The sequence below is a fragment of the Artemia franciscana genome, chromosome 12 (assembly GCF_032884065.1).
Source record: "Artemia franciscana chromosome 12, ASM3288406v1, whole genome shotgun sequence".
Taxonomy (NCBI): Eukaryota; Metazoa; Arthropoda; class Branchiopoda; order Anostraca; family Artemiidae; genus Artemia; species Artemia franciscana.
The window spans coordinates 23374510-23399922 of NC_088874.1; the positions used below are offsets into that span (position 1 = coordinate 23374510).

At 34.1% G+C, this 25413-nt stretch overlaps 2 protein-coding genes across 13 annotated transcripts in view; one reads left to right on the forward strand and one right to left on the reverse strand.

The window, feature by feature from the left end:
• LOC136033883 (uncharacterized) overlaps nt 1-25413 on the forward strand; it is a 611411-nt gene that overhangs the window by 299938 nt on the left and 286060 nt on the right. The gene's annotated exons all lie outside the window — the stretch shown is intronic.
• Nucleotides 665-25413, reverse strand: part of LOC136033881 (G1/S-specific cyclin-E-like) — a 42261-nt gene continuing 17512 nt past the window's right edge. Inside the window, exons 5-11 of the mRNA XM_065714853.1 lie at nt 24467-24702; nt 21625-21823; nt 17584-17695; nt 11439-11569; nt 9900-10167; nt 4747-4913; nt 665-1215 (exon numbers count right to left, since the gene is read on the reverse strand). Of these exons, the coding sequence (XP_065570925.1) occupies nt 1042-1215; nt 4747-4913; nt 9900-10167; nt 11439-11569; nt 17584-17695; nt 21625-21823; nt 24467-24702 (1287 nt within the window). The 3' untranslated portion in view covers nt 665-1041. The remainder of the gene's footprint in view (nt 1216-4746; nt 4914-9899; nt 10168-11438; nt 11570-17583; nt 17696-21624; nt 21824-24466; nt 24703-25413) is intronic.

Below are 25413 nucleotides of genomic sequence, written 5' to 3' on the forward strand. Positions count from 1 at the left end.
ATCATAAGAGGCCACTCCAAAAGATACATAGGCCAACTGTTACGAGGTATATATGCCACTTTTTTCATTGATTTTTAGTAAAATTTTCTATATCATTCCTTTATTGTATTTTTTTAACCTTACACCACAAGTCTATAAATAAATATACAATTTAAAACAATCCGATTAAGTCCACCACTTTTCGAACACTAACTAAGTTGAGCAGGAATCACGTAATCACACCCGGTAGTTCCATAAGAAGAAAAACCCTATCTTGAGCTAAAACCCAAGTTGATTATCCAAGATTAAAGCTTTTAAGTGATTATTTTTGATCGGCAGATTCGTATGGAGAGGAGATGGGGGGGGGGGGCTACAATTTTGTCAGAGTTTTGAATTAAAACTTTAAAATTTGTGTAATATTCGAGCGATTCTTAGAAATCTAAGGGAAAACTACACCTATGCCAAGCAGATACAATTCTAAAGTTACATAAAGGACCACCAAAAATCAAATAATTAGATTTTTTTGGGAAAAAGAAAGTGAAAAAAATAATCACTTTTTTTTCAGCCATTTAATTTTTTTCAATATTTACTATTTACTTTACTTAACATCTAAACTAAAATTAATTTTCAATAAATAATATAGTTTGGAACTTTTTTTTTTTTTTTATCCTACAAAGATATAACATTTTAGTCTTAAGGTTATCTTGTTTGTTGAAGAAAAGCAAATTTTAGAGGAAAAAAAGCGAATTTAAATTAATTTTAGGGTGAGAATTTGTGTAGGAAGCACTGAAACGTTTTAAATATAAATTGCAAATTCAATTATCTTGCACGAGTTGTTTGAAGTAGGGAAATATAGTTAAATGCTAAAAAAGAGTGGAGAAATTGAAATGATCTAAAAAGACTAGATATGAGCAGGACTTATCATCCCCACTTCTAGCATGGACCCTGCTTTAAATCAAGGATAATCCAAATGGTCAGTTCTTTAAGTCTTGATGGTCGCTAAGGTCTTAGTCAAAAACAGTTAGAATTGTAAAAAAGAATACCTAAGTCAATAACTAGAGATTATGAATGAGAATCTTTAACAGAAGTTGTATCGGAACAATAATATGTTGATGTACTTGATTCAGATTTGGAGCGTCTTCGTCCACCTTCTTTGACTGGAGTTAAAAAATTACAAGTCCTTAGAGGACTAGATGTCTCTTTGATTATTTCTTCTAGTCGTGTTTGAGCTGACTCCTGAAATATAAAATAGAATTTGAATAGAACCCCAGTCAATTTCAACCATTCAACGACTGCTATATTTCCCAGAATAGCCACTTTATATGAAATCAAATCCCAAAGACCCCTCCCCACTTCCAACTCTGACTGCATGCATTTCTGAAATAGAGTATAAGCAGTGAATACCTTTAGAACATGGTTTGTTAATACTGATTTGTTTTAATACGGTTGCCGAAACTTTACAGTGAGTCAACCTTTAGCTTCAACCGTTAATAGCTAATGTTTCTAATCTATAGATGCTAGCCATACTTCGATTAATCTTAATCCAAAAGTGTGGATTAAGATTTACCTTAACACTACAGAACGTATCGAGGACTTTTGTCGGGGGGGGGGGGACAAAGCAACTTTATAAAAACGTATCCAAAATTCGGTTATATTCTTGTTTGTTACATTTTTCCGAGTCGGACGAACATTTCGGGGAGAGGGCAAACCCCTACATCCTCAATGGAGATAGCCTTGTTAATATGTTTACGCTGCAGATGGAATAGACCTTCATATATGGTCAAGGAAGAAGCCTTCAATGTTCAATTAAAGAAGATTATATCGTTTCTAGGCTTTTAGAATATATTAGGATTTTAAAATACAGAGCACAGATTATTTTTAGCTAGCCCCCAACTTCTATTTATTTTAACGACAAGAACAGAAAAAGTGATACACCAAGAAATTTTGAACAACATTTGGATTTAAATGCAAACTTTGATACAGATTTTTTTTTTTTAAATTTGTGTAGACTTTAAAGCAAGGCTGCCAAAGGTTCAACTGGTAAAAAATAGGGACTTAGGGACCATTCTGGACGCAAAATGGACCTCAAAACTCAGCTTTCAGAAAGCTTTTGAAAGAAAAAAACAGTGACACAACATCAAATGACACTTGACTAAGGGGGGAAAGAGGAGATTGATCATTTGTAGACGTCTCTCAATGATTAGAGGCCAAGTGACAATTAAGAAACAGACGACCTGGGAATCATCATGTAATGGGAGGAGCTTTTTTCTTCTGAACGCTTTACTTTCAAATAAAAAAATCAGACTAAAAAAATATTATAAAAGAGATAAAGGTACGGAACACACAACTTATTTGTTTCCCCTTTTTTACATTGCCTTCTGTTGGAACAGAGATGTGATCAGTAACTGCTTCTTGTGACTCTAACTGCTGCTGGATAATTTGAAGAGTAGCAGCTATGTTTTTCGTTCATTACGCATCGACAGAGCCCAATCTATCATGGCCTGCGCTAGCTGTATCTCAACCATGTCCTTCTTTTCAATGCCTTTTTTCAGCCGGTTATGAGCTCCCTTCAGCAACTCGTTTGCAGCCTGTTCCTTGGAACCAAACGCTTCTTTTTTTAGAGGTTTTACGAGAGTCTCTACCGTCTGTCTTTTCAAAGAGGTTTCAGCGAGATCTGGCTCTCTCAGTCATTATCTTGCCTCCAATACCTGCCGTTCTTTTTCAGTTTTTTCTTTCAAGGCTTTTTCCTGCAGTAGGTTCAAATCATAGCTCTTTCTAGCAGATTTGGCTAGTTTTATCAAGTCTCCGGTGATAATAACATTTTGCGCAGATCCTCCAAATCTGTCCAACCCATCTATCACAAACAGTTTTGCATTCAAAGCTCGTTCATTCATCGAGGCTTTTTCTTTGCTGAGAGCTCTTCCAGAAAGGAAGAGACCCCGCTCAATACTGGCAGCCCCGTGTGTAATGGTCAGAGCATTGTGTACGACTTCAGACAAGTCTGGATATTTCCCTCCCTGAATCCCGTTGTTCCGCTTGTTGTCGATCCTTCCTGGCTCCGGGTAAGTCCGGATAACTGGACTAACTTAAACTCGTCAGCTAGCATGTCCTTTTGCGTCACAATGGGTAAATTCCTGGCAACATATAATAAAGTTTGAGCAGAAACTGGCTTTGAAACTTCATCGGGATGCAGACAAGTTAACGTTTTCAACGACTGCAAAAATCTCCGCCGAGTATTTGCTTAAGGACATACTTTGCGGCTGCAAAATAATGCTCTTGAAGACGCTGCATGAACGAGCATTTTGGAAGCTCGTCTACTGACTCGAGACAGACGATGATCTTATCACTTACAACTGTCTGTAGCAGTGGCACAAAGTTCTTTCCATCTTCGAATGGTTGAAGCGTAAGTTCATCCCTAAGCTCTTCGGTTGCTTCGGGTTTTAAATCTCTTCCAGCCAATGTCAGGTCCAGCAGATTCAGCTCCGTACAGAGTTCACGCACTAGGGACTCTTCTTGTTGAAACTTTTCGGAGAAACGTGTAAAGAGGTTCGAACTATGAACAACGAATTGACACTATGCTTTCATAGTCGGTTGTTTGGTCAGCCGGATGACCTTTTGTATGCATTTGATTCCATAAGACTAGGGTTTTTCTTTGGAATATAGACAAAGAAGTAATCAGACAAGCTGGCATCTGTTCCCTTAACATCCAAGTGGCAAGTCCTCTTTTTAACCATCTGGTGGGTACGTGTTTCAAAAAGCGGGACTTAGGAACGCCAGTTTTCTCTTGAATCCTCCCTTGAATCTTCTTGTCTAGCCAGCCAGCCAGCCAGCCAGCCAGCCAGCCAGCCAGCCAGTAAAATAGTATTACCTTTCCATGATTCAGATCGGAACAATTCTCGCCGATTTCTGCAAACCCTTCCGAAAAGCGTTGGGTACCAAACGGATCAGGCAGGTAACAATATCAAGGAGACCTTCGCTACCTGTCAATTCACTTATTTCACTGTCAATCAGTCGGATAAAAGTTTTTGTTCATGTTCGGACGTCACAAATTCACGCTAGTAGTTTAAGAGATAGATAAACGACTTTAAACGACTTTCATCGATTGTTCGGACTATTTTTGACTTTGGCTGTCCAATAAACGCAATTTTGAGGTGTCTTTCTACCACCCGTTTCGTCTTTTCGGACTAGAATCAGATCTTCATTTGAAGCTCTTTCTTACTTTCTGATTTGGTGGTTTTGGCAAACTCGACAACATCATTACTGTTACCGACTTCATCAAGGGTCATCTTAAGGAAATGAGGTCCAAGATCTTCGGTTAAAAAATAAACGAACTCAGTTTTCCCAAAGGAGATGTTTTTGACCCCCCCCCTCTTCTCCCTAGGAAACGACTAAAGGAGAATTCTCCTGTTAAAACTGAATGAGTCACCACGAAAAAATCGTCGTTACGCTCTAAGTCTTTTTCTTATTTTTACTGAAATAATAGAAAGCAAAAGTTCTGTGTTTCCTAAATTACTGCTGAAAAAAGACTCATCTATTCGTTCAAAATACGCTTTTGAATTCCTTCTTTATACATGAAATTCTCTTCCAAATTCATAAAAATATATTGTCTGTTGAAGAAATTACACTACGTATTGCAAAAGTTATGTTTTTGAAAAAAAAAAAAAAAAAACAAACAACGCGACCCTACCGTTAGGAACACGTTATGTATAGATATATTCAGTCTACCAGGTAAATTCAAGACACATGGCTGGTATGGAAGATACCTACAAGTAATTGCAGATCCGTTGAATGAGTTTGAATATTGTGGCAGTCGTCCATCATCACCTGTGGGAAGATCCTTACTTCACTGACAACACCATATTCTGATTCTTTTAGGGTTATTGCAAAAGGTGTCATCCAGCTAACACACTGTGCAATCTGATCAAAACGATAACCTAAAAAAAAAAAAATAGTAAAAAACGTAAACTAAGTTTCATACTTCCCGGGCTACACAAAAATATACCGTTTAAGGTGCTGTCGACACATCCATTAGTGAACAATAATCTTGTCAGATAATTTACCAGACTGAACTCGCATCCCCCTCAACTTTTCTTAGCCGCTTATTGTTTTCTTACATTCCTTTTCATTTCCAAGGTCAGCCATTCTTGGCAATCTCCTCTCTACTATTGCTGAAAGTAAAGTATGGCAACGTGAAGTATATCATTTTTCAAAAGAGCGAATTCAAGGCCAAAAGAGGCAGGAAATATTTCATTTTCAGAATGGATAGTTTAGAGATAAGAAGTATATCCGGTCAGCCCAGTCAGTCCAGGCCAATCAATTATTCTATACTAGTTCCTTTGTTGGATTTTTATACGTTCTAATTTCAGAGTACAAATTGGCAATTCAATCTCTGAGCATTTTTAGTGGTCTTAAGAAATATTCCACCCCCTTCCCACTTGCATATCTTGTACTTGAGCAAAATACGGTAACCTATGACCGCATTTTACCAAGAGACCCATTTTAGTTCAAACAAAATTATATATAAAAGTAAGACAAATGTGTTGTGCATAAAAAAAGAAAATAAAAAATACTATGAAAAGAACAAATTTTTAGTCCAATGGCTATGTCACCGATTTCAAAATTAATAGTACTAGAAAGTGATCAGAGGCCGAGGGGACAATGCCCCGGGCGCAAAAATTCCAAATAAATAATCTAACATTTATAGTCCTATCTTAATTTTATCTTTATTAGAATAAAGTAGATGGCGCAGTTGGCAGTAAGTAGGAAGAAATCAAATCCAAAATTTTCATTTTTGCCATGTCTTTTCCCATATAAAGTAAGAGGAGTGACATTTAAATAAACGAAAAAATGTGTTAAAATTTGACCTGAAAATTTTTGTGAGACAAGGGGAGGGGGCACTAATCAATATTTTGCCCCGAGCACAAGAGAGGCCAAAACCGCCAATGAAACTGACAAGAAAATTTTCAAAATTCATTTCCCCCAATGTTAAAAATGGAACATGAAAAAAGAAATATCATTGAGAGCTATACTGTTAGCTCGACAGTTGAATATTTGTCATTAGAAGGGAATATGGAAGTCAATTTTAAGGTTTAAAGTGTGGCGAAACCTTTATATTAATGATAACATCAAAAAAGTAAAAGAAAATTTGCCATATTTTAATAACAAAATTGACAATTTTAACGTAGAAATAATTGACTAAGGAAGTTTAACATTATGGACAGATACGTTCAAGAAACTACGGAAACATTTGGAAAAACAGAAGATTATCATCTCCTCACAATATCCAGGTTTTGGTGATCACTTCCTAAGAAGTTTAATCTTTGGAGAGAGGTTGACTTTTGTGTTTTCCTCACATTCAATCCAATTTACATGTGTGCAAATATTTTCACAAATGATATTTATTTTAAGGAATTTAATTTATTTTATTGCCAGTGCTACTATTATTTCTCTTATTTAACGATATTATTGCGATTTTACCGAAATCTCGAGCTCCATTGGCATAAAATCCGTCCAATCGGTAAAAAGGATTGCTAATCTTACCATCAATCTGTCTTGCTAGTCTTACCCAATCTGTCTTGCACCCTTCTTTTTTCACTTATATTCACAGATTATTGAGAAACTTTGCTTTTATATTTATCAATTTCACCTTTTTAGTCTTCCTTAAGACTAATTAACACGGTCTAATAAAAACCGTCAAAATCAACAAAAAAGGTAAGAATCAACTCCAGAATTGGCACAGCTATGGGTCACTTTAATCCACAATTTTCTTCTACAAGTCTCATATCTGCTTCATTTATGGGATTAAATAAAAGTTTTGAATTTAGCACAATTTTGATTTAGCACGCTTTTTAACGACGTAATGGACTTGTTTCACTACGATGTTGAGCCATCAAATCACAGCCTCCCTTTGAAGTATCTCGATCTGATATCTAGGTCATCATTTACCTTTTATCAGTTACTTTTTACTTTTAATTTACTTTTTATTTATCATTTACTTTTACTTTTTATTCTATATATTTGATGTATTTTATATATTTTTTTTATATAGATATACTTTTTTATATATTGATATATTTATTTATATCGTTTACTTTTTATTTTAATTTAGCTTACATCATTTACCCTTTTCTAGGATTAAAGCATAAATTTATAATAAATATTTTAAAATGCTCTACTGTTAATTGACAACAATCCAATCTATGAGCTTAAACAGATAATATTTTCTTAGGTAACTATAGAAAATCTAGAAGGTAAGATAATATGCACTCCTGATCCATCCCCAAGATTTCACGCTGAAGTTTCACTAGCATTTATCTCCAATAAAATGAAGTTTCATATATTGTTTATATTCAATAAACAGTATATCTTTGTGAATTTGGAATATAAATTCATATAAAATTGAAGGAAGAGACAGCACTGACACAAAAATTAACGTTTATAAATAAAATTCATTTAACTATGGTTGCTTTTATGATAATTATATTTCTAATTTTGAATGTCTACTTATTTTAATTTCTTTAAAACATATCTTACAATCCGTTAAAAGACTGCTACAAATAAAAATATCATTGATCCAAATGCCCCTTTAATATCAACATGTTGCTTGACTTTGAACCGCAGCCAAACAAGGTTACCAACCCCTGTAGGCTGTATTAATATCATATTAAGTTGCTCGATATTTGCACTTACTAATTGTGACTGGCATACCCTCGGTTATTCCACGAAAATTCTGTTGTCTTTTGGCTGTTTTTCCCGGGTAGGGGGTAGATATTGGGTAGTCACTCTTAATCGAGGGCATTATCGCTGTAATACCAATAAAGGAAAGAGTTCTTTTATTTATCATTTTTTCTATCATTTCTCATTTTGTTTTTTCTTGCCATTTTTTGTCTATTAGACAACCATCTTCTAATATTCGGAATAATTTTTAAAGAAAACGAAAACATTTGAGAAGTTTTACTAGCTGGTCAAAATACACCCCAATTTATAGACCGCTTGCAATAGGATTTATGCACAATCATCTTAAGCATGAAAAGATTTAAGAACAAATCTAGGAAATTTTAAATGTTGTTTTTCCTTTTTTGACGTTTCAATCTCAAATTGAAGTTTTACCCATTTGGTTAAAGGGGGGACAATTCTTCAAGAGTTCTATGTTGCCACTTTTCATTATTTATACGTACTACGTAACTGGTATTTCAAATACAGCCTCAAGAGGAACCTACGACAATATTCATAGTTCTAAGAAAGAAAAAAAGTAGACAAACCGATGTCTGTAGCGAAATGTGGCCATGGACTTGAACAATCGAGGGTTACAAGTATTCATACACTGCCACATAACAACGTTATTAGAGCTACTTTCGGCTTGTACAGCTACGTTTTTATTGCCACGAAACAACTCACACACTTATACGGCAAAAACACAGAATTATTCATATAATTTCAGTTCGTTCTATCAATTAAAACACAAACAGCAAAACTAGATATGGGTTCCGGCAGAATACTTTTTAGTTATTTTTAACGGATGCCTCTTTCAACTACTCGATCGAAATATTTCAAAACAGCCTTTGGCCCGTCACGACACAATAATTTAAAGGATAAAAGTGATGAAAATTTATGGGAAACGCAAAAAGACCTACTTCTATGTGAAACCACAGCTGTGTAAACCTAGGGTGACACAATAACAAAAATAATATTGACCTGGGTAAAAAATAATTTTTTACCCGCCTCATTTATAATATTAAAAAACAAAAACAAAAAAACAATCGGAATATAAGAAACCAATATCTTCGAAAAAAGAAACTAATAGTTTTTTTTAAACACTCCCAATAAAGAAAATATATACGGAAACGAAATTCGCAAAGACTGGAATTCAATATCTGCTTTATTTCTAGCACTGGGGACGATTCTAGTACACCTGGTGTACAATTTATTGTGTGGTACTTCATCGTAAAACTTGTTGTATATATGTATATATGTTAAGTGCCTTTTTGTTATATAATTACATATTGTATGCATATATACTGTGTTTATTTTATATACTATTGCAAGTTATGTTTCAAAATTTATTGACCGGGTGCAAGAGTCATTAGTTAAATTGAAATTCATATAGAATTTGACTTTAATATGAGGAATAGAAAGAAGACAATTGCAGTTATGCAACTTTCGCAATTTTATGCGAAAGTACAACAAAATAGTTGGTAGCCTACTAATCAACTTATAAAATGGTTTCATTCGACATAAAAACGTACTTCGTCGAGGAAAGTATACTGAATGTTGAAGCCTAAGAACGTACTTCAAATACTGAAGCCTAAAAACTTTTCATAAAAAAGTACTTCGTCAAGGAAAGTATACTGAATACTGAAGCCTAAAAACGTACTTCGAATACTAAAGCCTAAAAACTTTTCATGAAACGTACTTCGTCGAGGAAAGTATACTGAATACTGAAGCCTAAAAACGTACTTCGAATATTGAAGCCTAAAAACTTCTCATAAAACGTACTTCGTGAGGAAAGTATACTGAATACTGAAGCCTAAAAACATACTTCGAGTACTGAAGCCTACAAACTTTTTATAAAAACGTTCTTCGTCGAGGAAAGTATACTGAATACTTAAGTCTATTTGATAATTGGTTAGCATTGATCTGGACTAAAACATCCTGTAGATTTTAGAATTATGACATAAATTGTTATCTTCACACTTAAGTAACTAATCTATGGTTTGAGATTACGCTTAATTTTTAATGATATTTTGGAGAAAAATCCTACCTTATGTTTTTGGGTATAAGTCATTTTATTCTTTTGAAATGTATAAATGTGACGGACTTTGAATTCAGCTATCTGAAAATTAAACTAGTCAAAAAATTAAGCTAAAGAACAAAATCTACAATGATTGAGCTGCCAGTGCAGAAACATATAGATGGCTTACCGGATGCATTCATGGCTTTATCGCTCCCAATAAAATGATACATGGCAGAAGCAGCAAGAATACTATAGGGGTACATCACTGAGTTTATGTCTATTGTCACTAGATCCAGAAGTTGTGTTACTTGCACAAAACTCAAACCAGAGAACTGCCTCTTCTCAAAGGGATCTCGGGTACATGACACGTGTTTGGATGTGCTGTGTCCACTCACTTGCATATATAAAGATAGCCATGCAACAACTGTCACTGGAGTCAAATCCCAATCAAGACACTAAAGGAAAATTTACTAAGCATTAGCAAAAACAATAAAAGAAGAAGCTATGGAACTGGACCTGGGAAAGCAGAAAAAAAACGAAAAATCAAATTACAAACAAAAAATAAAAATATCCGAAGACTTAGAAAAAAATATGGATGTACAATTCAATAAAAAACCAAAGGTGGTTTTTAGGTTTTTTAATTCTTCTAATTTTGGCTTTTATTTGTTTTTTTTTCTGTTTGCCTTACGCGTTGGTTAATCCAATTTTTTCCCCACAATTTCTTTCAGAAAATGTGAGCGTGTTTCTTTCTAACTTTCTCTTATATCGCTGAAGAAAAGAGGCAGCTGTCGAAATACTCGTTTGCCTTATAAAACTCAATTTTCGTTCTTCTTTTCTTTGGTTTTTTATTCTTTTTTATGGCAGGCCAATATGGATTACATAACTATCTTTGATTCATAACACAAAAAAAGCAAAGGGCTATGACGGAAAAAACACCAAAACTGGAAACTAACGCCAAATCAGCTAGAAAAATATTAGACTACGACACTTTGGGAAATAAATGGAATCAATTCCGAACTCGCAAGGACTGATGCAAATTACAGAAACCTCAGACAATAGGATGCTACCCCAATTATTTCCAAATATCAGATTTTAGTTGATAAAAAAAAAATCTCAGAAAACATTCTAAGTGCAAGGAAAATCGCCTCAATGCATTTACATTACCCAGCAATTGCAAAACACTTTTTAAAAGCATTTTTGTACAGAAAAAAAAGTTTAAAAGCATAAATATAGATAAGCCAGAATAAAAATGGTAAAGTGTCATTGCCTGAGCGTCAAATACCTATCCAGCCCATTTTTTGCTATGTGAATTCTTTGCCTCAGAGAAATAAATGCAAAAGGGGAATTGAAGAGAAAGGAGAATTTATTTCCTATTACGTAATACCATTAAACTCCTATAGGCAAAGACTGTAAATATCTAAAAAATGTGACAACATAATAAAACTATGCAGAAGTATTTTGATAAAAATACATGGCGTTGACTTTCTCACGGATTTCGTGAAGCCTAGAAAATTTTATCAGTTGCTACTGTCCAGCTTTTAATTCTTACTATAAAGTGCCACTCCAATCCCAAATCTAAAAATGATTAAAAGTGGAATTTTACTGATAAAAGTAGCTCTAGTTGATCACCAATCATGGTCATAGACTTATTTGCGGAAAAAAAAAAAACACACAAAAAAAAACGAGAAACAATATAGAGTAAAGAAACCACAACTGGTTCACTTACCTTCATTATTACAAGTTCTTTTTCTTGTATTTCTATTTCCGAACATGCGCCATCTGTTACGTAAGCAAACTCCGCTAGTTTTGGAGGATAAATTTCTTCCATTTTAGCAGCAATAAACAAGCAGGATATCCCTAGAAGAGTAAAAAAATAAATAAAGTGGAAGTTTAGAGATTTAGAAATAAGGATCTATAGGCAAAAAGGATCTACCTAAATTTCGTTTCTTTTTTTAAAACCGTCTTCCCAGCATTAAACACACGGTCAATTGAGGTGATTTAATTGTTTAAAAAGAGATCAATGTGAAATCAAATCAGTTATACAGGAGTTCAATTTAAGATTAATAAGGATTAGCTCGTGCTGGGGGGGGGGGGTAGTAAATGATGTTTACTTATGAAAAAAAATGGAATGAGAAAATACAGGTAATCAATGGTACAGCCATCTCATCTAGATAAATTCTAGAAACTACCTTCAAATTTTATCTGAAGAACTTAAATGTAAGCATAGATAGGGTCAATCTGGGAAATCAAACCATAAATCTATAGTTTACCAGCTTCCAGGTCAGACCAAGATGGAAATATACTGACATAAACATAGCTACTATAGATGGACTCAATCCAGACGCCTATAGGAATGATCCTATCTAGTTTTTCCAACGAGACATTAAATATAGAATCCATGAAGTATACACGACAAAGCTTAATGAGTAATTTTACGATTACGACAGGAAGCTAGACTGACGAGGTGAACCCATTAGATGAATTCAAAAATAATTATTTTTTTAGTCTTCAATTTTTAGGGACTGACTATTTTTCTTTTAGTTTTTTCTCTATTTCTGCACTAGAATCAATACACTCAATTGAACTTATGTATATCATAGCCTGTTTGATAATTATAAAATATGATGAGTTTCCAGAATACTTGTGGCGGATGTGTTTTTTGAATCAGCCTACCGTGAAAGGACACATGTATTTGCAATCAAATATAATGGTCAGCCTGAACATTCAAAAATGTAAAAAACAGAAGTAACTAATAAATCCTTGCTTATCGGCATGGGGTAGAAATCTATAGATAAAGCACCAAACACAAATAGCAGGCCAATAAATGAAAAACAATAAACTGAAGTACATTAACACTGTAAACAGGCAAAATCAGAATTTATCATAGTCACATATTTTATTCGCATGATAAATGCGCTACGGTGCTAATCAGTTTTGATTAAATATAACCTGGGAGTCACCCTCTTACGTAGAGTCTGCACCTATGCACCTCCAGCATCCCTCCATAGCCGTGAATACGACTGTATTCCAACACCCAACAATACTTAGGCCATTTTTATTGTTAGATTTACATATATAATTCAAATTCAATGTTTAATGAAGCCAATTTGGGAAACACGATCCTCCGAAATCTAAATCCAGTAAGTACGAAATACCAATGATTCGATCGGTGAAAAAAAACAGCATTTCTTTCTACCAACAACTGCTAACAAAAAAAGAGCTAAGAGCTCATATGACACTTGTGACGAGGCGAGAAGAGCTAAGAGCCAAGAGATCATATGGTATGAGCTCTAACAAAATTCTATGAATCAATAGATTGATTTAAAAAGGAAAATAAGAGGCTTAATGCCGGTCAGGATTTAAAATAAGAGCTCTGAGTCACGATGTCCTTCTAAATATCAAAATTCATTAAGATCCGATCACCCACTCGTAAGTTATAACTAATTTTTTCTAATTGTCCCTTTCCCTTTAGCCCCCCAGATGGTCGAATCTGGGAAAACGACTTTATCAAGTCAAATTGTGCAGCTCCCTGACACGCCTACCAATTTTCATCGTCCTAGCACGTCCAGAAGCACCAAACTCGCCAAATCACTGAACCCTCCCCCCAAGTCCCCCAAAGAGAGCGAATCCAGTACGATTCTGTCAATCACGCATCAAGGACATTTGTTTATTCTATCCACCAAGCTTCATCCCGATTCCTCCACTCCAGGTGTTTTTCCAAGATTTCCCCCTCCAACTCCCCCCAATGTCAAAAGATCTGGTCGGGATTTTAAATAAGAGCTCTGAGACATGAATTCCTTCTAAAAATCAAATTTCATTAAGATCCGATCATCTATTCGTAAGATAAAAATACCTCAATTTTCAAGTTTTCCAAGAATTCCGGTTTCCCCCTCCAACTCCCCCTAATGTCACGGATCTGGTCGGGATTTAAAATTAGAACTTTAAAGCACAAGATCCTTCTAAATATCAAATTTCATTAAGATCTGGTCACCCTTTCGTAAGTTACAAATACCTCAATTTTCAAAATTACCCCCCCCCCCCCCCAATTCCAAACAAAGAGAGCAGATCCGGTCCGGTTATATCAGTCACGTATCTTAGACAGGTTTCTATTCTTCCCATCATGTTTCATCCTGATCTCACCGCTTTAAGTATTTTCTAAGATTTCCGCCCCCCCCCCCCCCCCCCCCCAATTACGCTTGATCCAGTTGAGATTTAAATAAGAGATCTGAGTTACGAGGTCCTTCTAAATATGAAGTTTCATGAAGATCCGATCACTCCTTCGTAAGTTAAAATATGTCATTTTTTCTTATTTTTCAGAAATAACCCCCCCTCCCAATAGAGTGGATCCGTCCCAATTATGTAAATCACGTATGTCAGACTTCTGCTTATTTTTCCCACCATGTTTCATCACGATCCCTCCAATCTAAGCGTTTTCCATGATTTAAGGTTCCCCCACCCCAAACTTCCCCCAATGTCACCAGATCCGGTCGGGATTTAAAATAAGAGCTCTAAGACACGATATCCTTCTAAACATCAATATTCATTGAGATCCGATCACCCGTTCACAAGTTAAAAATACCTCATTTTTTCTAATTTTTCAGAATTACCCCCTCCTCAAATACCCCAAAGAGAGCGGATCCGTTCCAATTATGTCAATCATGTATCTGGGACTTGTGCCTGTTTTTCCCGTCAAGTTTCATTCCGATCCCTCCACTCTAAGTGTTTTCCAAGATTTTAGGTTTCCCCCCTCCAACTCCCCCCAATGTTATCAGATCCGGTCGGGATTTAAGATAAGAGCTCTGAGACACAATATCATTCCAAACATCAAATTTCATTAAGATCCCATTACCCGCTCATAAGTTAAAAATACTTCATTTTTTTTATTTTTTCCGAATTAACCGGCCCCCCACTCCCCCCCCCCGATGGTCAAATCAGGAAAACGACTATTTCGAATTTAATCTGATTCGGTCCCTGATACGCTTGCGAAATTTCATCGTCCTAGCTTACCTGGAAGTGCCTAAAGTAGCAAAACCGGGACCGACAGACAGACAGACCGACAGAATTTGCGATTGCTATATGTCACTTGGTTAATACCAAGTGCCATAAAAATTAATTTCAAAATTAAAAAAAAGTACAAGTACTTGAAACGGTTGTTCAGTACTCCGTGTTCCACTACCACTTATCAACTAAATTACTAACATAGTCCTCAGCTAGCTAAATATTAGGCTAGTAAGAAGAAAGCCGCCATAAAATAATCAGATTAAAATAATGTAACACTTAAGGAAAATTCAAGATAGAAAAGACAACTATATACATCTCAAACTAGGAATAAAGGAGACGCTAAAATTGAGAACTAAAAGAACTCGGGATAAAGCTATAGTTTAGGTCTTATTCTAAATAACAATAATCAATTTGTAAAGCCACCTATTATTTCAAACCCGTGAGGCCATCATAATATTTTATCAGTTAAAAATCTTTTGGTGGGGCACAAGAACGCACCCGATGATAGTTTTTCAAGACTTGGCCCCCCAGGCCTTACGAAAGTACTTTTAACCCCCCTTTGAAAAGAGAAATGGATAAATTAAAACAGAAACTCACATCGAATGAGAATAATTTCCGTAAAGACAATTACCTCTAAAGAGATTATTGAAAAGCCAAACAGAATTTTCAGCAAAGGGCTATACATGAAAATTAAATTAAATACACTGTACGTTCAGATCGTAAATTTCGAATCTAAAACCAAAGATATAGAAATTTTAGCAAGGAAAAATTTGGAAAGAATGTGTTAGAGTAGTACTTTAAAAACTTATTTGAGTCGCAGCTCCCCAACGTCAAAACCATATTCGGAATAAGCAAACTCAGTGCGCTCCAATTTTAAACCGGAGTTTTAAACTATCGATCAAATCAAAAGCCAAAAGTTAAAAACACATGAAATGTTCAGTTACCCGACCGAGATAACTTGGACTAACTTTTCTACTTATGAGAATTGCTCAAAGTCAGCGGCTTACTCGCGTATTTTTTTTCCTAGCAGACGATAAATATTGAAAAAGGTATTGAATGACGGTAGAAAAGGAAGAGAATGGGATATACCAGTCATTTTGGAGATAATTCTTCAAATAAAGTTGAACATACAAATAGTAAAAATGTTGTATTAGCTTAAAGTAAATGTAAGTAAAAATTGAAAATATAAGTAAATTTAAACACATGAGAAAAAAAAATTAAGACATTAGTTCATACAAAAGGTCCATGATCTGTAAAAGAAGGGGAAGGGGTAACCATTTACTAATTTCTAATTCAACAACCACAAAAAACCTGAGTTTCATCTGGCCCAGGATAAGAACAACCTCGAAAGCACTAAACATGCTCTAATCTATCCTGGAAACAGTACCCCAAGGATAAAAAGTTAACTGAAACCCAACAGCTTTTTAAGGTGCTAAATGGTTGATACTTTCAATCTGATAATTTCAACCATTAGATAAAATAATTTATTTTATATCTATAAATAATTATAACAATAGTTTTACTAAAATTATTAATAATTTGGCATTTAAACATTCAAAAATAATATTAAATTTTTGTTGCATTAATTAATTACACTGATAATCATGAAACTATAGAAAATGATGATTGATTTATTTATCATTTCCCTTTCTTAAGCACATTTTGTTTCTATGACATTATGCTGTAGACCCTTAAATGAACTACAATTTTGCAGCCAATAAATAACAGGATATCCACATTTGAGAGTGTTTAAATAGATGCTCCAAAAGCAACATTTAATAAGGTTAAAGGAAATAAATAAATACAAAATTTTGTGTGTAAAATTAACATGTAGTCTGAAATATTCCAGAAGAGAAACCAGGGTCGTATCCAGGATCTCTTTTCGGGGGTGGGGGGGGGGGGGGGAGGATAAAAAAACTTAAAAACAAAACCTTCTAGGGGGGAGTCAAATCCCCTAACCCCGTGAATACAGCCTTGAGAGGAACTATATAAAGACGTTTTCTGTAAATATTTCGGCACAACCAGGACGCGATTAACATTTAAAGGTCAATTAAAAGTAACTTTTGGACGGTATATATTCGGCCTAGATGGGCTCTACACTGCTAACGAAAAAAAAAAAAATCCCCCATTTCGCCAACCTCATCAGAAATTACAATTGCTTGTGGAAGTTTTAAACTTAGTGGCAACTAATAAGAAGAAAATACTCATTTCTTTAAAAAAGGCTGATCGCAAAATTTTCAACTTTTTCTTTGGTAAAGTGAATTAATTATGATGATACTGTGGTTCCGAATGATGGTGAGGAAAAGGATGAATAATAAGATGCGGCATTGTAATTCATATTGACCCTCAGAAGACCCCTGAACGCATGTGCGGAGGGGGAGCTGAGGCATCTTAAGCAAGACTACAGGTTTCATTAAGCTTATCAGTTTGAACGGCACAGAGGACTATACACGTGTTTTGACTAAAACTGTCTCGTGTAATTAAAAAAATACTTATTTACCATTACAAGTAGAATTTTCAGTAGCCCGTAATATTGAAAAAAATAGTTAGCTTTCTGGCTGGGCCAATCATTGTTCCTGGCATATATCCTCCATGTTAAGGTTGTTCATATTTAAGCGTCATCGAAGAATATTGTCTTCTCGTGTAGTTGTAATGTGGCAATAATGAGTTTCTCATATTGTCTCAACATTATGCTAATAAGATAGCCATTGAAATTTTGACTACCCACAGAACTATTGATGTCAAGAGATTGGTCATTACATATCTTTATATTCCAATCAATTGAGTAAGAAACAATTGTATAGTAATTAAATTTTAAATAAATAGAAAGAGAGGATAATAAAGAGTTAGATAATAAAAGAATGTATTACCAATTAATTGTAATTGCTGTTTTGGAACATCTGATGTATTACTCAGGTACCTGTCAATAAAATCCACGGCTAAATAAAAAGTTTCTCTGTGAAGCCGATAAACTTCGCACACCTATAAACAATAAATTACCAGAGTTAGGTTGATATTTAATTGTAAGGAAAAACTTACGGTAGCAAACTCCTTTCTGACGGCACAGGCGTAGAAGGTAATTTTTTAAGACAATTACGTACGAACAAAAAAAGTTTGTCATATACACGTTCAATGCCAGATATAGTTGGGGGGAGGCTCCCTGGTATGGTTTCTTTTTACCCTATTGCAGTTTCCATTTGCAAATTTAAGGGGAGGGGGGTCAGACATATTGAATTCGTCACTCGAGATTTAAAGGCTTTCTCGTTTTTTCATCTTAGTTTGGGGAAAAGAAAGAACGAAAGAAAGAAGCAAGAAAGAGAAGAAAAACAAAGAAAACATTGACTCACGGAGATAAGGAATGGATTTGTAAAACAAATTATAATTAAATCGGTAATTCCAATCAATCCCCGCTACTGACAAGACAAAACGAAAGTCTAGAGCAAATTTATTATTCCTTGGTAATCTAACTGCTGTTAAATTTTGCAAACATTTAAGAGAGAAAAACGGGTTTAATTGGAATAAAGCAGTGAAACAAAAACACCAAAAAACAACAACTAAACTTTAAATAATAAAAAAAAATCCGAATGTTTTGGCTCCATGTTCGAAAGCCTTTTTCAACAGAATAAAACAAAATAAAAAAAAAAAAATCATCTAAAAAACGGTATAAGGTTACCGTTTAATTTAGCATAAAAATGTTGAAACATACTGAATATTTTACCAAAATTAAATAATTAGTAAAATTGATTGAATACCAAGTTTTCAGAGGAGGAGACAATGATGTTACACTTGAAACTGACATTTAAAATTAGCTTTCTTTTATTGACGTGTTTCAAGGGCATAGGTGAGCACTAAACCCAAGAAAGGAAAAGAGCCAAAACACAAAAGAAAAATCCGTTTCTAGGCCTTTATTATTCAAATTATCCGGGGGGAGGGGGGATGATTGGGTTTCTGAAAATCAATTTAGAAATTTCATAACTTCAATTTTCCGATTCATTCAACCGACATTTCAAGCGCTAATTAAATAACGAATTTAAGGAAATACGAATAATTCGGATGACAACAACGGGTATTTTTGAGTCAAACAGTTTTTTTTCGAAAAACGCGTTTATTTTGATGTTCTTGGTACTTTAAGGACTGAGATCGGACTATCCAGAAAAAGGTACTACGTAATACTAATACTTATACAAGTGACAAAGATGTTATAGTACAACAGGCATATAAATCTATGCCGAATCATTTTAGAAATAAAAGAAACTTCTTCTTTCTTTATGTAGCATGGAATCAATACCTATTTTACTGAAAAATTTATCACATGATATGGAAAATTCTTTTTCCTAATATTACCAATTTAAGGTAACAATTTAAGGAGCAATAAAAACATAGATTAATTAAGAGGAATTTTTAAAGCCAAAGGGCGAAATTAAAAATCTGAAAATAAAGTTTAATCGAGTATAAAATCATCAGATAGATCCTTTTTCTTGGATTAACGCTTTACTGAATACATTTTCTGTTTTTTGTACAGAAATTTATAGAATTCAAGATATTCAGAAGAGGCACATTTACATTCTCTAAAATTTCCCCTTAAAGTACACTCCGATGTGCCTAGAAAACGATACAGACCTACACTACTGTTACAACACACCAGACAAGTATGCGTATCTCCGGGTATATCCTTTATCCCAATAAATGGAAATTATTCTATGGAAAGGAAAGCAGTTTTCACGAAACTAGCTAATTTAAATGTATATCATAACACATGCACGTCATGAGTATGTATACAAGAGTATGTGTACAATAGAAATATAAAAATACCATTTTCATATACTATTTGCAGCCAAAGATTTAAGCTATTGAAAATATATCTACTATGTCCATTAACGGTATTGAAGGTTATTAGAAGAATACTTCCAAGTTTTTCTAAAAAATCAGATACTATTGCTCACAATGATGTATCAAGTGCTGTAACCTAAAGAAACTCCATTAAAAGGTTCGTTGTGCCCTATATAAAAAAAACTAGTATTTAAAATGAAAAGTCTTCTCCAAAGAAATCTACTAGACTTTGGTATATACCAAAGAGTATATATAAGCTATAACAGTGGAAACTGGTACTAGTGTCGAAAAAAAATCACCAAGGCCATCTAGCGCTCAGCGTTTCTTTTTGCTTTAATTTTGTAATTTCTTTCTTTTTTTAGAAACTAAGATCAAAATACTTATACTTAACCATTTGCACTTATTGTGACTCGGAATTACACTAAAAATGCCAAGAACGCCAAACGCTAGATTGTGTTGGCGATGTTTTCACAAACACATGTTTCCACTCTGATAAGTTGAGAATACCTTTTTTTCTAAACACCTTGCAATTTTTTTTCAGTTTAGTCAATTAGCTCATGGAAGTAATGCCAAGAAGAACTGAAAAGACACTGGCAAATCCTGGCCGTCAGACATGGAAACTATCAATGACTTCAGAAAGATTTGTCTAAGGAGACATACGCAATAGTTAAATTTAGTGAATTATAAATAGCTGGATCCCCATTATCAGCCCCCTAACTACAACCATTTTGTCTATTATAATCCGGGTTGTAATACTAGCAATTTCCTTTTCCTATTAAAAGATTTTACCATCTAGCAGAATAAGAAAAGGCTGGTGGCCCCCATCATTAGACATACTCAATACTGGCTCAAGGACCTTTTCAAAGTTCAAAGGCTCCATAAATTTCAAACCAATATATTCCCCCCCAAAAAAAAACCGAAAAAAGGACTTTATTAATAGAAAATATTTAATCTCACATTATTCTTTAGTTAATTTTGGCTAGTGTAGTATCCACGGAAAATGTTTACTAGCAAGTTTAGTGGACTGGAAATTAAACCTAAATTACGACATTGACTGTTATGGGAACACGAATTAGTACTCAGTACGTCCATATTTCATAAAGTTTAGTCGTATCTCCCTAATTAGCCCTCTCCGAAAACATACTATGACAGCTATACGCCCACCCTGTACAACAGGGAAATCTAATTGCCCAGGGGCAATAAAAAAAAACTTTGTTTTGACTAATTTCAGTTTAAAAGCGACATTTTTTCATCAATTAGACACATAAGTGCTAACAGAATTCCAACAGAAGATGGTAAATTTTGTCAAGCAAGAATGACCCAACGATGATGCAATGCGAATTCCGGTTGACATGTCGGATTGAGAGCAAATTTCTCGAATACCGACTACGACTATACGAATATCGAATATACGACTCTTGAATACCTGTCGATAGAAAAAAAAAATACAATAGTCTATTTTATTACTGAATTCACATGAAACATTCATTTACTTTAAATAACATTTTTCCAGATTTAGAAACGATTTTTTCGACTCAGATCTAAATCAGAAGCGAACCGAATTTTCTTCCATGTGAAAACATTTTATCCCCGGTCGACGTGAAATCCCGCCGACACTATGCCCAAAACAGTTTCAACGAAGACGAGAATGAAAAATTTCACTGGATGTGTTCAAATCAAATTCATTTTCGGGCACTGACCAAACCCAAGATATAGTCATTTACCCTTATTTTACTTCGTACTTCATTAATTCATTTATTTTACAGAATGGGAATCTCCTCATATATGAGGTGTTTACTATCAAATTTAAGACTTGGTAGGTATTTGCAGTTGATGACAATGATCTGGCCAACCCTTGGTTTTTCTCAGGATAATAGTTTCTTCTTGATAACACGCAATCATCTTTCAAACAAGATATTTTTGTCGCAATGTTTAGAAAGGAAGCAGTTTACGGTTATCATCATTTTTATGTTCTTATACGTAATGTTCAACCAAACACGTGTCTTTCATGTCTCGAAATGCGAAAATTACTTTCTACTTCAATAATGACAACACTGACAAGTTTAACAACAAATTCATACCTCAATCAGCCAATCAAGAAGAATAGTTCTCATTCTGGGCTGTAATGCTGTATGCCTATTCATCATATCTGGGTCACGGGTATAAAAAGTTTCTTTTTCTCGAAGAAGTGCCCACACCTCTGACGAATCTGCCCATTGTAATGCTGGCATTGGATTTGTTAGGGTATCACCTTCTCGCTCAAAAGCTTTGTTACGAAACCTAAATTTAAAATAGATAACTATATATTTATATAAACTTAAATATAACCTCCGATTTTTCTTTTACCATTGGATTTTGATTACCGTTTTAATTTTAATAAATTCAAACAAAAATATCCAAGTTTTCTTTTAAGCTTTTGACGCTGCACTGTCGTGGCGCTAGTAGATTTTGAGAAGTACTATGCGCAGGATAAATCGTCAGACTCCCTTCTATGCTGTCTCCTATTTTCTACACATCTATCAGTTGTATTTAATCCTGAGTAGAAAAATGATAGCTTAGCTAGAAATGATCAAAAATTACTAACTAAAGAAGAAAAGAGGTGTACCACGAGTTCATTAAGACGTTTATTATCAAAAGCACAGTGTTTCCTAATATACATTTCTCCAGATAAAAAAAGAAGTCAACTATTCGATCTTATTTCTGATGGGAAAGCCGTATTTCACAAAAAATAATAAAAACAAGCTTTATGGTATTAGAACTTACGAATTTAAGGTCAAAGTTTATTTGGATCTAACCTGTCATTTTCTGAAAAAGGGCCTCTTGTATGTTGTTTTTTTTTTAACTGCAGATACAATCAATTACGTTCCTTTAGCATAAGTGGTTCTTTTAGACTCAGCTTGATGTGGATGAGAAGAAGGGGAGAGGAACAAAATGAATACAGGTCACAATTTTTATTTAGGCTTTGATAATTAAACTTTAATCTTTTTACCAGTTAACATTAGATGGCGTGGGTTGTTTTTCTAAAGGGCAAATCAATTTCCTAAACTCTGTCATGATCATGAGAGAACCAGGACTAAATGACACTCGAAGTTTCCATAAAGCTCAGCAGAAATTTTTGGGCTAACTGGGAAGAAGACATAGGTTATAAGACACAATAAAGAAAAATCTACCTTCTCTAAAAACCGTCTTTCTTAGTGAGGGGAAAATTCATATGATCTACCCTCATCAAAAAGTGAAAATCTGTAATAGACACTAATTCCTTCATTTACTATTACTATATTACTATTTGTTTCTACTATATTACTATTACTATATTACTATTACTATTTTCTAGGGCTATTACTATTACTAGGGCTATATTACTATTTTTTTTTCTACTTTACAACAGATACATAACCCAACTGTAAAAATGATTGGACTTTTAGAGCAAATAGTAATTTTTATTAATACGAAAAACAATTTAAAACTAAGCGAGTCTGCAAGGCTATGATTTTAATCGGGGGGAGGGGGAATACAAAAAAGTTTTTCCATAGATACACTTAAAATATATCTTTTTTAATTTTGCACATTTCGCAGAGATAGGGAGAGTATTTCAACCCCACGAGCCAAGTAAGCTTTGTCAAAATTTCCCGGAGTTCCCAAAATACAGCCTAAGGTTACCTTATTCGTGAAATATTTTACACTGTTTATACCTCTCGTTTTTCCCTTCTTCTTTATTGTTCGGTTTATTATTTTTCTTTTCCACAGTAAAACATTCGAGAGGGATAGAATTGAAATAGTAAATGCATGGTTTGGATGAAAAGAATTTTTTTGTAAAAAAAAGCAAAAAAATTGCTCGTTGGAGGATTTATTTCACGGTCTGCAGTTTTTCACGTCTAACCATACCAATAGGCCAATATCACATCTTCTGGTCCCTTTCCCTTAAATAACATCTTTAAAAAAAAACATAAAATTTCGTGGTTTATTATTCCAATATACCTATGAATTCCTTGAACAAAATATTTAAAAAAGATATACCACAAAAGAGACAATATGGGAAAGCTAAAACCAACAAAACTTTTGTTTTTTAATTTTAATTCGAATCTCTTTCAGTAAAGTTTTCAACTGATAGGTCTAAGTATTGGCAGAGATATTCGAATAAATAAAAAAACGAAAGGATCAAAAAGGGATAAGCTGCCAAGGGGGAATCGACAGATATCGCACGGATAGGTTGGGTTTTCTTGTATTATCTGTTGTCCCAATATTCGATGGAAAAGAATTCCCATATATCTATTTACTATTCCCATATTTATTGCTTATTTTGCATATGCTTATAAACAAAGAGGACAGCATACTAGACAAACTATATTAAAGATGTACGTATCTTAGCTGTGATATATGTATATGTAAGAAATTTCCTCTATGCCTAGTTCCTACCGCCATTTTTATTTTCTACGTCCCAACTTATTTCCTATTTCCTACTGTCATATTTCCTGTTTCTTACTATTTCTATGTGTAAAGAAGTCAAGCTGCAGTCTAGTAAAGAACAAACCACGGCCCAAAGCAACCAAAAATTTAAAAATATTTCTGAAAAAAAAAAAATATGTCCAGTGACATCGAATTGTCATTTAAAGCCGATTCAGGAACGGTAACAATGATTTCAATTCATCTTTAGTTTATTGCGAAAACAATTCTATGTGAATTTCGAATGATAGCCTAAAAACTTCCTGAAAACTATACAATTGAAATCGTTGAATAAATTGATCGAAACTGAAATAACTGAAATTGCCATTGTCAAAAACCCCATACAGGCTGCCCTTGAATATCAAGGAAAAATCACTCTTTTTCAATGTATTTATAAGAAGTTTTCTATATACCTATTTCATATTGCATATTTATTTCCTTTTGTCCATATACCTATGAGTAAGAAATGCGTGTACTAACCTACTCATACTGAGGATATAGGTATCTTCAATTTGTTCCGCACTAGTGAGATCTTCAGTGGCCAACGAGTCCCCGACAGAGCTGGCATCTTCCATTAAGTATTCTTGTGAAAAAACACTGCTACTGCTAGGTGTCGCAAAACCTGAAACACTGCTTGTACTTCTGACATCAATAGACAGTTCACTTGCTGTGCTTCTCACCTCCGCGGCAGCAACTTCAGATCCATCTGTCTCATCCTAAAAAGTCGGCACATATTACCTTGGGTTCACATATATATTTTAAATAAAACGAGCATTCCTTAATTTTTGTCGTAGATTCTTACGACGTACCTGTGCTAAAATCCATAATTGAGCCATTGAAAAACACATTAGTTTTAAAATTTGAACTTAGCACTACAGACTTATATCAAAATAAAAAATTGGAATTGCTTATTTACTTGCGAGAAGTCACCTTGTTTTCTAATTAAAAAAAAAGACACAGACGACTTCTCTTTGGGAGTACATATAAAGCTATTATTCCTATTAATATTTACTTTTTCACCAATTTCAGTCCTTGTTTTGCTGCTTCAATTGTGTTTGACAATGTTTTTTTTTAATTAAAATGGAATAGTTGTCAGGTTAGGTTCTACATATGACCCCGTCTGCTGCACTTACAGAGTTAATGTATTTTCTAAAAAATAAAGAAAATGAAAAACAATATAAAAAACAATAAAAGGAAAGAGAGAAGGAACTACGAGAAATAAAAAGAATAAGCAGTTTGAAACACACTTTGGGGGAATTCATTACAGACAAGTCATTACTTAACGGTAAAGAGTTTTGCTAACTATTGCACCATTACTATAAGACTGACAAGACATTAATGATATTAATAATTAATGATTGACAAGATAAATATATCGACAATTATATTAAATGAGACAAAATAAGTAATCGACACAAGCATCCCCT